We start from the raw sequence: 13,216 nt of genomic DNA, 5'->3' as shown, positions 1-13,216 counted from the left end.
AGTTACATAATCACACCAGTGGAGCTGACAAGCTTTCACAACTAGTGTGGATTTTCCCTCCTGTTAAAACTAGACAGAAAATCAGATAGGTTATGATAGGAATGAGTCCCAACCCCTCTGATAGTCTGTTAATTTCAGTTTTCCCTTCAGTATGGTGTTCATCTCCATTTTCAGCCACCTTTATGAAATTGGATCCCCTCTCTAGTCTTGGTTTACTGAATTCCTGTTACCTAGCAAGTGTTTCAAGGGCTTGTTGTACATATAGCTTTAATATAGAATTGGTCTATCTGAGACCACTGTGTGTTCCCTAGAATCTCGTGGAGTGCAGATAAAACTTCTCCTCTTTCTACCTTATAATCTTCCAAGAGCAGGAAATAGGCAGTGTGCACCGAGATCCCCTGACAAAATGAGGATAGTCAATATGTTTGTGGTATTATACTAACGACGCTCTGGTCTCCTTTCTAGTTGTAAGCTTAGGGACTGCATCTGACTTGAGTATTATGAAGTGGTGTGTGTCAGATTACCATCTTCTTGTAGGTTTAGATTTCCATGTAGTTTGAATGGACCTTTCACGCTGTAGTGGGGACAGAAGAAAATTGGCAGGGAAATTTGAGCATGTATCGTACCCAAAACAATTACTAACAGCTGGACGTTGGCTAAATTTTAAGTGTTCCTAGTAACTTCCATTGAAGCATATTTATGAGACTGTAAGTTTAAGTTTAGCACGCTTAAGATGAGATTTAATTGTAAGGGTTACTAAATTTCTCTCATTTAAAAAAGGATTTTATTGAATTTTAAAAAATCAAATCCAGTTTAAATTTAAATCTGATTTTTAAATTAAATTTTTTTAACCATACTGTTCAAAAATAGTATGAAGTCTTACAACTAAAAGAAGGAAGACAGCTGTCTTGATTCACAGCGAGGAACCTTCTCCTGTATTCCTCACTTGTGCCTGTCTTAAGCTGCTGCTGCTTTTTTTAGGTGGCTGGGGGAAACAAGTGTACTGGGTCTATAAAAAAGGTTCATTTTTGTAATGAAAAAAAAATTCAGTCGATATGGGGAAAGTGTCTGAATAAATCCTATGTGTATTTAAAGAAACTGCATGTGAGATAAGACTGCAAGCCTAGTTCAGAATGCAAATCTTGGTTGTTTATTCAGAAGATTAAGATTTTGTTGAGGTTATTTTAGTAAAAGTCAGACACGGGTCACAGGCAATAAAAAGAAAATCATGGAAGCCTATGACCTAGCATTGACCTTAGTGTAGAGAATGAGAGCCCGTCTCTACATTCGAAGGAGAGGAGGGCATCCCCAGGCAGCCCCAGACTGAAGCAGAAAATGTCATGGAGGTCTCTGAAAGTCATGGAATCCATGACCTCAGTGACGCATGTTGTTGATTGATGTTTATGTCTATCTCTTTTAATCTTAGGAAAGTTGAAGATGAGGAAGTGAATAAAGATCAAATTTTGCTGGAAAAGGAAGCTGAAGTAAGATCTTTTTCTTATAGACAAACTCTGTATAGCAAAAATGCCTGTCTTTCATTCCTTAATTTTCTTTGGAGCTAAATATTTCATTCTGATCTCAGTGCAGAATGGCTTTTTTAACAGTTTAAACAAAATAATAGTAATAAGAGTGTGAAAGCTTTCTCTTAAGAATTGCCACAGCTGCTTGCTTGCTGTGATCACATCAAAACTGCTTTGTTTGCTTTTCAAATTTCAACTTGGACAGGACTGGATGGCTCCAATCACTGTATGTGGAACCTTGAATCTCCTGGCTGCCTCTCATATCTGTTTTGGGGTCAGAAAGTATTTGCCATCTCCTGGCTGTTTTTAAGTCCTGTGTGAAGTGAGCTGGGGCTCACTCCAATTTCTAGTGCAGGGATGGGCAATAATTTTTGCCCAGGGGCCACTTCAAACATTTTTGAAGTAGCCCTGACCTGCCTGGGAAGGGGGGCGACCCCACACCATGATTGGTCTGGGGATGGGGGAGCTCCTTTGGGCCCCCCCCTTCCCACTAGGCACCCATGCCCTGGAAGGGGCTTGGCACGTGCTCTTCCCCCCACCCCCTCAAAAGCCTGCTCCCGCCCTGCAAGGTGCCACAGGCTCCTCGCAGGGCCAGGGCAGTGTGAAGGAAACTTCATGCAGCTCCCCCACCCCCAGACCCTGATTGGCCTGGGTGCGGGGGAGTGCGTGAGGCCTCCTCCACTTTCCCCCCTGCCTTGCGAGCAGTGTGCAATGCTTTGAAGTGCTATGTGCTGCTTGCAGGGTGGGGACAGAGCAGAGAAGGCTTTGGGTGCTCCCCTGCCCCCAGGCTCTAATTGGCCTGGGGGCGGGGGAAGCAGCAGGGCCTCCATGGGCCGGATCCACCTGCTTGGCCAGCTGGATCTGGCCCACAAAGGCCCTTTTGCCCACCCCTGTTCTAGTGAGCAGATGTGATCATATTGCAAAATCCCTGCTAAGTTTGAGCCTTTGGAGCATTCTGAAGGCACCAGGTTCATTTAATGGAGAACTGACACTGAATTATCTTATTGCCTTTAGATACAGTTTTGCTAAGCCAAGATTAGGCCCCTTGCAGGGCAGTAGAGAGGTGCTTGTGTTGTAAATTTCACATTTAGCATATAGTTATTATTCAGTGAGGACCAGTGCTTTGAGACAAGTGTGAAAAGCATTACAGGCAAAGGAAGATTACATGTTTAAATGCAAATTCAAATTGCAATATGCAATCTGATAATCAGTCCACTAACTGCCTTCCCTTACTAAACTTCCCCCATCATCTCTAGAGATGAGTTTGTAAAACATCTTGTTCTGCACATCTGCAGAAGCCTTTCACTGTGTCACTTTAACAAGGATCGGACTCCTTCTCTGCCTTCTACTGGTGGTCTTCCCACTGGAGAGGAGATGAACTCTTCAAGAGGACAGTGATCAACTTTGGGGTGGTAGGCTTGTCATTCTAGGAAGTGGCTAGGAGGAATTAACGTTGTAGGTTGTTATGCTAACTTCATTTAAAAATAATTGCATAAATCAATTCATCATTAAGGGTGGAAACTTAAATGCAGGAGTCGGACATTAAAAAAATCTTCCTAGAGCAGTGTTGGCTCCATTATTTAAAATCTATCAAGACTAGCGTTCTAGTAGCCTAACTAGAACTTAAGAAGACTTTTAGCAGGTCCACTTTGCTCCTGCCTCTGCTGCGTTTAAACACCGCTCTAAAGATCCTGGGACTCAGCAGTCACTGGTATAGCTTACTCAGTCTCACTACATACAACTTGGATTTTCAATCTGAGAGATTTCTCAATTTCTGCATCCAAAAGGGAAGAGCTACAGCTCTCCTTCCAGTCTCTGGCTTCCTTTCCTGGGGCCTGTATGGAGCACCAGGCTAATTAAGTGGGCTGCTGCTTCCCACTTGCTGGTCAGGTGCAGGTTTTTCTGGCCAGTTCCAGTTTGCCTCCATTAACTGCCTCGAGTTCTTGCCCAGCACTCTGTCACAAGACACTTATACGCAGTGTGGTTGGGTTAAGTGGCTTCCTGGCTCCTGCACGTAAAGACTCAAACAGTCTGGAATTGTTGAATGGTTTGTTTGAATGATTTCACTGTAGCTGGAGTAACTATTGCCTCTTTCTGTTGAGGATGGGAGGGATGGATCGAGGGGATACAAGAAGCAGCTTGCAGACAATGGCTTTACTAATAACTTCGGTAACTGTAAAGACAGGTTGAACCTCTAAAAACCAGAACTCTCTGGCCCAGGAACATATGTGGCCTGGCAGGAGAGTCCCAGAGGCTGGAAGCTGGACAGCAGGAGGGATGTAACAGGTTAACCAATAAGCATCACCCTTACCAGGTGATGCTGTTCACTAACCAGTTAACAGTTAACCAGCAGCCCAACTGGGCTGGAGCAGCCCTCCCACCTGATGTGGGCAGGGGGCCTGCTCTGGCCCAGTCAGGCATGCCACGGATGGGGGGGGGGGGGCACAGAATCCTGGTTAAGTGGTAAACTGGTTAGAGGTAACATTTAACTGGTTAATTGATTAAATGGGATTTTACATCCTTAGCGGGGAGGGGCAGAAGCCAGCGGGGCTGGCAGAGTGGGAGCAGGGATGTAAAATCACCACGGTGGGCAATGATTTTCGCCGGGGGGGCCTAATTTTGTTACGTGGTCATGGGCCAGCTCCACTCGCTCCTTTAGTTGTCTGGAGCTGGAGGCTTTGAATTAAATACAGCAAAGGGCTTGCGGCTTGTGGCTCCCAGCCCCACCACTGCCACGTTGCCTGGCTGCTACCCAGGATTGCTGTGGCTATTTGAAAGGCTCGCAGCTCTGGCCCCTGCCAGGGTAGTGCCGCAACAGGGAGCCATGAGCCATTTAAATAGGATCCTGCTGCCTGAGCTACCACCTAGAAATTCTGTGGCATGGTCAGCAGGATATAGATAGAAAGCAGCCAGATGCAGTCCGTGGGCTGGATTCAGCCTCAAGGCTGCATCTTGATCAGCCCTGGGTTAACCGATGAGGGGAGGGCCACCCAAAGGGTTGCTCTGGCTGGGCTGCAGACCGGGGCTGGGGCTGGAACTGACTTCCTCTGGTCTAGCAAACTCCCTCATTTGGGACCGGTCAGATTCTGAAGGCGCCGGATCAGGGTGGTCCGACCTGTTTAATTCAGTTCTCCAACCCCAGCACATGCAATCCATTTTAATTTATCATTGTAACTAATAAAATAACACCATCAGGGAACAGAGGAAGTAGAAGCTTCTGCTGAGACATACTTGGGAAACTGGTGTTATATTTCAAAAGTGATGCCTGTTTTCTTGATCAGTAAATGATTTACTTATTATAGTCCATGAAAAAAGCAATATATGTTTAAAATGTTAAACATCTGACATGGATATAATTAAATATCAGAAGAGCAGAATTGTTTCCTGTTCAATAATCCAATCTGTTGTGGCAGTGGAAAGCCGCTTGCTAAAGGACTTTTTCTATACTGTTTGTCTTCCTCAGCTTCGTCGCATGCAAGAGATGATTGCAAGAATGCAGGCTCAAATGCAAATACAGATGCAAGGTGGTGAGGGAGACAGCAGTGCAGTTCATGGACACCATGTATAAATTCTTTGGTAAGATCTTCAATGGTTATAATTGCAATAAGAAAAATCATAGAATCATAGAACTGGAAGGGGCCTCAAGAGGTCGAGTCCAATCCCCTGCCCTCGCGGCAGGACCAAGCCCCGTCTAGACCATCCCTGATAGATGTCTATCCACCCTCTCTTAAATATCTCCAGTGATGGAGATTCCGCAGCCTCCCTGGGCAATTTATTCCAGTGTTTAACCACCCTGACAGGAATTTTTTCCTGATGTCCAAACTAAATCTTCCTTGCTGCAGTTTAAGCCCATTGCTTCTTGTCCTGTTCGCAGAGGCCAAGGAGAACCATTTTTCTCCCTCCTCCTTGTGACACTGTTTTACATAATTGAAAACCACTAGCATGTCCCCTCTCAGTCTTTTCTCTTCCAAACTAAACAAGCCCAGTTCTTTCAGTCTTCCCTCATAGGTCATGTTCTCTAGACCACGCCCACCACTTCTCCCTTATTCATGAGGCTTGAGAGCCTATCAAAGAAAGCTATCAGATTGGTTTGACATGATTTGTTCTTTACAAATCCATGCTGGCTGCTACCTATCACCTTATTATTTTCCAGCTGTTTGCAGATGAATTCCTTGATTACTTGCCCCATTATCTACCTTGGCACAGACTGGTCCGTAGTTTCCTGGGTTGTTGTTCTTCCCCTTTTTATAGATGGGGGATTAGATTTTCCTTTTTCCAGTCTTTTGTAATTGTTCCTGACTTCTATAATTTTTCAAAGATAATAGCTAAAGGCTCAGATATCTCCTCTATCAGCTCCTTGAGTATTCTAGGATGCATTCCATCAGGCTCTGGTGACTTGAAGACATCTAGCTTTTCTAAGTAATTTTTAACTTGTTCTTTTTTATTCTAAACTCACCCCATTATTTCCATTAGTATTCACTATTAAACATCCCATCACCATCCATCTTCTTGGAGAATACCGAAACATTAAATCATTAAGTGCCTCTGCTATTCCCAAGTTTCCTGTTACTGTTTCTCCCTCCTCACTGACCAGTGGGCCTACCCTCTCCTTGGTCTTACTCGTGCTTCTAGTATATTTGTAGAAAGTCATCTTGTCCATTGTAGTGTGTCAAGGCTTTGGAAAACACAGGTCAACTGATTGATTTAAGAGGTTGAGTCCACTTTGTTAAATGTTCACACAGCTTGTTTAAGTCTACTTAACACAGCTGTGTTTTCTGTTCAGATTACAATCTTTTCTTGAATTGTTGCTGAATGTGCTCCTATACCTTATTGTTGAGCAAGCTTCTACCTTTCAAAAATCTCCAGTTTGTTCCAATACAGCAGCTGCTTTGACAATCATCAAGCATCATGCAGAGTACAATTGTCCTTGTGCACTTCTCACTGTTCTTGCTCCTCAAATAGCACATCAAATCCCATTTTTTGTCTTTGTCTTCTGTGGTTTTGGCTCAAATTAGTGGAGGTACCACTTCATCTCAGACAACTGTGAACCCCCAGAACTGCTTTCTACTGAAACAATGCATTTTTTTTCTTTGAGTTCATGTTCACCTTGATTCCAGTAAGGTGTGTGTGCATTGTATGCGTGACCGTTGGAAACTTTTTCCCTTAGCAGCCCGTCAGGTTGGATGGGGAGCCCTTTGGAAAGATGCCTCCATGGTGCTCAATATATAATCCTCCTGACCCGATTGCCCCTTACATTTCTCCTTACCATCTGCAGCAGCATTGGAAGTCTTCCATCATCCTCCAGCAGTTATCTCCTTGGCCACTCTTTGGTAGAGTTTGTTGAGTTAAATCTCTAGTCAGTGGAGGATAGCCCATGCCCCTCACCCACTCTGCGTATCGGGACATGCAGAAGCCTACAGCTTTAAGTTCTGTACGGCATGAAAGAACCTTATTCCAAACAGCGTCCTCATGACTTGTGCCTGAGGTGTGGGGGGGAGGGGGGCGGAGCCCTAGTTGGGAGCGCTGCAAAATCTGAAGGTCTTTCCAGCCCAGAAAGAGAAAAGAGCACAACTTCAGGCCGAAAGAGTTACTAACGAACAGTCTGCTTCGGGACAAACTCAGTACAGAGTGCCGTGGAGTTGGTTCAAGAAACGGTGCCGAGAAAGGACTCTCTAGCTGGAGACACTCGGCACCCAAGACTGCTTCAGCACCTGGCACTGTTCTGCATCACTGATACCGCAGACACACTATAAGGTGCCCCGAGGGCGCTCTCCATATGGGGCACAGCTCTCTCTCTCAAGCCCGTTCTGCACCACAAGAAGGTCTCTGTGCACAAGGCTCAAGACCCAGAGTCATTGACTCTGGTGCCCCAGCAGGCACTTTTGCCTTTGGCTCATAACCTCTCTCCAATGGAGCACTGTCCAGTGGAGGTATTGGACTCTCCTTCCACGCTGGATGCTTTAGAGGTGGCTAAGGCCCCCACCTGTAACAGAAAAACCTCTGGTATTGCTGAGTTAGGGATGTGAAAGGTTAACCAGCTTCCTGGTTAAGCAGGTCATGTTTACTGGTTCTGGCTAAACAGTGGGGGCTGGAGCAGCTCCCTGCCTGCTGTGGGCAGGGGGCCTGCTGTGGATAAGAGCTTCTCTTGTCTGGAGCACACTCTGTCTGTGGTGGGCCTGGGTGTCTCATGGGCAAAAGCTGCTCCAGTGGGGCCAGAGAGCTGGGGACTGCTCCAGTCAGGCTGGAGCAGTCTCTCTTAATCAGTTAACTGGTTAAACATTGGGTCAGCCTAACATTTAACTGGTGAACTGGTTAGCCGGGATTTTACATCCTTCCTGAGAGTGCCCCCGTCCAGAGTAGCGGCGTTGTGGTGCCCGTTGATGCTGAACTGGCACTGGCCTCGGCAGCGGTGATGCTCCCCTGCTCCGTCAAATGACCACCTGGCACTGAAGGAGCACCGAACTACTTCCCTAGCACTAGATATGCAGAGCCAGTCAGGCCCTGGGCCAAAGAGACTGCCCCTATATTATCCGGCCTGAGTGTGTCCTGCTTTAGAATTCACGGGGGAGAGAGATGGCATGGTTGGTGTGTTTGCAAAATGCTTTCTGGTGAGGCTGATAGAAGTAATCTTAGGCATCATGTAGACTGCCCCTTCGTAGGCCCACATGGAATACAGAAGAGAATCTTTGACTGTTAGCACAGACTGAAACACATGCTACAAATACAAGGTATAGTTACAAAACTGCTAGCCTTTAACTCTCCATATTTCTGCCGCCTTTGCAGATGACTTCATCTGCAGACTAAGAGGAAACTTTCCAGTGTTGGAATGCCATGGTGTCTCACTGGGAAGGATGTCTCTTACATCGCCTGTGTCTGGGAAGACAAGCTAGTGTATTATGTGCATGGTAACTTTTGTAGTATGTCCTTTGTAACAAATTAGTATTCGGTCACTATTTCATACATTATATAGAGAATGTGATTGGATTTAGTGTTTTATTGAGCTCATTTTCTGTAACCCAGTATATTAGGAATGCAAAATGGATGATACTGAGCCTTTCTCAGCCTGATTAAGCAGGAGTCACTCTATTTACATAGCTCACTAGCACCATGAGTCATACTACTTATTACTCCTAGAGCAAGGTGACTGGGCTATAGGTCGTCTAGTGGCGTGAGACATGGCTGATTAGGGAGTCCAATGCCAAGTTGTTGTTCTGGCTCCTACTTCTTGCATTGTTTAACTGTTTGCCTGTGAGACTCTTGGCCATTCCTCTGTTATTGCCTTGGCATTGCAAGTGTCTGATTACAAACCAGGTCTGCCTGGCCTTCTCTAGGGAGACGAGAGAGAGAACTTTGTGGTGAAGGGGGCGTAGCAGTTAGCAAATGTTTATCACTTTTACATTTGTCTTGAGGGAAATATCTTCTGGATTCTGTTTAACTAAAACCCTCCACACTTTCTCTGTAGAGCAGCACAAAGCAGTATTGTGTTGCACTGGTGCCTCTGCAGCAAGAGTAAACCAGAATAATGCTGATGTTGGTATACAAAGGGGGTAGAAAAGAGAAATCTGCCTTATGTTTTCCAAAGCATCCGAAACTAACTTTCCTAATGCAATAGGGAGGAAGAACTTTCAAGCTATTTTGATAGTATTGCAGTCAATTGTAATTAAAATATGAATTATAGAACAATTTTTCCTTTTTATAAATGGAAATCTGGTGCAACAATATAAAGCGGTCCATTCTCACTTGGTCAGTGTAAATTATAAATGTCTGCATCAGTGAAAGAATGTGGTTTATATTAATTTTGCTGTGTGCCTGCGATGATAGATGCTGGCTTGCCCTTAAACAACAGTCTCTCTCGTTAGATATGAAGGTGGTAGTAAGGGACACTTTTTGCCTGAGTAAGGCTTGCACTACACCAACCTACTGGTTGTTGTGTTTTGCAGGTGTCAGGGTATGATATAGCCATTGCGGCACAAGCCCAGCTGCTGACATATTGTTGCCATTTGCTGAATGACTGGTCTTCTCTACTTCCCATTCTAAAGCCAACCATTGGATTTCATAATAGGCTGTGCTACAGTAAAATTAGCTACCAGAGCGGTTTACAACCCTTCAGCACAAGAGAGATAATACAAATGGCACCCTCACAAAATGCTGAGATCTTCGATTTTCTACACAGCACTGCCTTTGCTCATCTTCTTCTACATTTTATACCAGAGATAAAAAGTAATTTAATCCTGCAGCTAATATATAATCTGTTTTAAAATTCCATAAATTGTAGTTTTAATGGTCACTAAATGACTAGTTTAAAAGTCATTGTTTAAAGTTTAAACATAGTTTAAAGGCCTGCTACTGAACAAATTAGCTTTATATTTTGAATCTCTTTTTAATATCTACAGTAAAACCCACTGCACTCTTCTGCTTCTAAAGCAGCTGCTATTTCATGAGCTGCTCATCATCCTACTCATTTCTCCTTATTTTTGTTCACAATGAAGAAAGCAAAAGCAGGGGTCTTACGGATTTCTGCTTTATCAGATGCACAGGATTAATGAGTCTTTGCTTGCTAAATGGGCAAATAAAAATTAGTAGAGAGAGAAATGTCAGTGTTTACATTTTGCCTTTTCCTGACAGAAGAGATCGTAATAAGGCATTTCACTATTACTACAGAGAACTTTCTAGCCATCTTGCTTAATTTTTTTTCAGTATCTCGAGCATATTGGTATACTGAAGAAGTGACCCTAAATAGACCAGAAATAATACAAGCTTCAGTGAAGGCATTAGAATAAACACTTTAAAATGCCTGATATCCTTTTCTTTAGCCCCAGTGGTTTTCTTCGAATAGTGCAGCTAAGCACCTCTGTGCACATTTGAGGGTGCTCATATAGTATCAGTTAAAATAAAATTCTTACTGTCATTTTACAGAGATTGCACATAGCACATTTTGAAGTGCTGTCCTTTTTTCCAGGAAAAACTGTTACATAAAAACATTTCCATGTCTTTCTTCAGAGGTCAGTACTGTGAGATAAACAGCAATATTATTTGTAACCAGTATTAGAAGAAAAAACTTGTGAAAGCTTATATACACGCGCGCGCACACACACGCAAGTGGCAAATACCTACTTAGTTAGCCCTGTTATATTCCCTTGGTTGAGGGACCACCCCCTTCCTGTATTCCTTAAGACAACTTCTGCTTGGAATGAAGAGAGAGTCTGTATTCAGTGTAGATTACATAGGCTGAGCTCCAGTTGTGGAATTGTCATGTGAGAGTTCTTAGGATTTGCTGGGTAATATGTGCTAAACAGCTCACTTTTGCAACAAGAGCATGATGGATAGTTAAGTAAGTTGATTTAAACGTTCTCATTTTTTTTCAACACAAGTGGGAATTCTTGGGATTCGCTATCTTAATGGATGGAATTTTTGTGGCTGCCAGTTGCTTCCCCACATACACTTGTCTGCAGCGGGGAGAGGTCCTATGTGCCTGACAGCTGAGAGTCTCTTCTCTGCTTGGCCTTTGATGTTCCTGATTCCACCTGCTGTTCATGTGCACAGTGACATGATTTCTAAAATGAGCTGTTCTTTCTCAGCCCTCTGTTCCCCTGGACACCAACCAGTCTTGGAGTGAGGCAGATGTCCTGCTCTGGAGTCCGGCAGAGTCACTGCCTGCTGAGCTGGTCACAGTTGCCCTGTTTTCTTTAGTCAAAGTAATTATTAGGAGTCAGTATTGCTACACTTGCGGTGCTTCATATGTGCAAAGGGCTATTTCTTTGTATACAGATATTTTAAATTGCTGTATTCCGATTGTGTATTGTCATTAAGCAAGACTTATATTAATAAAAATATCGAAATATACAGTGGCTCTTTATTGAATTTCTTGTAGTGTCAAACAGGAATCATTACATTGCATGACACTGTTTGTATTCTAATTTGGCTTTCACAATCCAGTTTGTTGGACTCACATCAGTGAAGGGCAATGGTACTGATGGAACTGCACACAAATATGAGAATTAAACAAAACCTGCTCTGGATTGAATCGCAATCTAGATGGTACTTTTCATGCAGGTCATTTTTTGAGTGTCCACAGCTCTGATTACTGTGTGATGCTCTTGTTCATCCCGAAATGGCACTGTACTGGGCCTGCAGTAGTAAACCAGGGCATTCTAAACCACAGAGCTCAGAAGGGGCCACCTCTCTCGAATATGGACAAATGCCCTGTCACCTGCCTTGTGTCGGTTTACAGCTTCTTCTGCGACATGCCCCAAAATCAGCTGTCACGCTGATCCAGCTGGAGTGGTTACTGGCGACAGGGGCATGCCAGTGGATCTAACGTTTGTGCAGCCTGGCCCTGGATCATCAGAGTACCGACGCTGTGGGAAGGGGCACGTAGGAGATGGCTGGTGCACTGTGTGGAAAGGCTACTTGCACCAGGAGAGCTTGCATTGATGCATAGCACCAGTCTAAATTGACACATGGAGAAGGGGTGGGCTGGAGACAGGACAGTGGTGGCTAGCCTTGCGGAGAGCAAGTCCAGTCCAGGGGTGATTCATAGCAGTTTTGGGTATGGCTGTATAACATGGTGAGTGTGCTGGGAAGTTCATACGTAGCATGTCAAAATTCTCTTATGCGGACACTCGCCAGCTGAGTGTGTTGCTTGAAGCATGACAGAGCTCACTTCCTCCCACGTGAAGGGAACTGCTGTACATCTGACAAGGAAGGGGCGGTGTCTAGCTATCTCCGAAGGGGAGAACACTGTTTCCCATATCCTGCTAGGCAAAAGCAGAGGCAGAAGCAGTCCTGCAGACACTACAAGTTCCTTAAGCCAGGAAGTCTTAGGCTTTGACAGTTGTGGGAAAGATTATGGACCCCTGGCAGGCAAGGAATGCGAGGAGCTGCTAGCTCAATAGAGCCTGAGACTAACTCCAGTCTTGTCCGGAATGCTGTAAATAACATTACCTAAGAGACACAGCCTATGTGTTAATGCTAAAAGAAACCCTGACAAGCCTAGCTTTGGCACATCAAAGGCAGCGACGCAACACAGGCATGTAGGCTGAATTCTAGCTACACCCTAATAAAGCTCGAAGTTCTCCGCCACAGTGGTCCGCTGGCAGGAACTAATGACGTGTCCAGCAAATCGCTTATTGCTGTGGTATGCAGTCTCGCTTGCCCCACTCTCTGCTGAAAAACCTGCTAGCTCAGCAGTGGAAAAATGACCTAATTTTATAAGCGGTAGCCAAAAATTCTTGGGAAACCTCCCACATCAAGATGAGCCAGCAACCCCAGTCTTTCACAGTGAGCTCATCCCTGTATCTGAGAGAGCAGTGGGCAGCCGCACTCTGAGAGCTAATGCAAAACACCCATTCAGACTTTGAGTGGGAACGTTCCTTACTCACTGCGCCTTTCTATTTTAGAGGCATAAAGATCTTGCGGAAAAAGGGGGTTTTGCGCAAAACGGATACATCCACGCTGCTTGTTTTTGCGCAAAAAGCATTGGAAGAGATCATGCACGTGTGTGAGAAAATGCTAACGAGCACTTCATTTGCATTGCCTTGTCTGCAAAAAAATCTAGTGTAGATATAGCCTAAGTGATTAGGTGCTGTACATCTAGATCTGCACCAGTGTTAGAGTTGAATTTGGTTTGCTGACTGTAACTCAGTTAGGTAAGTCTTCAATTAGAAACAGGTAAGCTGGTGAAAAGCAACCTGGAT

General features: G+C 44.5%; 1 protein-coding gene across 5 annotated transcripts in view; it reads left to right on the top strand.

Moving 5' to 3' along the window:
• The window catches only part of SEPTIN2 (septin 2), a 39,574-nt gene extending 28,211 nt beyond the window's left edge, over positions 1–11,363 (top strand). For all 5 annotated transcript variants that reach the window (XM_075937157.2, XM_075937155.2, XM_075937154.2 and 2 more), the window contains exons 11-13: positions 1,427–1,484; positions 4,984–5,096; positions 8,304–11,363. In XM_075937157.2, the coding sequence (XP_075793272.2) occupies positions 1,427–1,484; positions 4,984–5,088 (163 nt within the window). In that variant the 3' untranslated portion in view covers positions 5,089–5,096; positions 8,304–11,363. The remainder of the gene's footprint in view (positions 1–1,426; positions 1,485–4,983; positions 5,097–8,303) is intronic.
• The last annotated feature ends 1,853 nt before the right edge of the window (positions 11,364–13,216 follow it).

Source organism: Pelodiscus sinensis, chromosome 10 (genome assembly GCF_052426305.1).
Source record: "Pelodiscus sinensis isolate ZL-2025 chromosome 10, ASM5242630v1, whole genome shotgun sequence".
Taxonomy (NCBI): domain Eukaryota; kingdom Metazoa; phylum Chordata; order Testudines; family Trionychidae; genus Pelodiscus; species Pelodiscus sinensis.
Note: the sequence above shows the minus strand (reverse complement) of the source record. Positions and strands in the feature narration are given on the sequence as shown.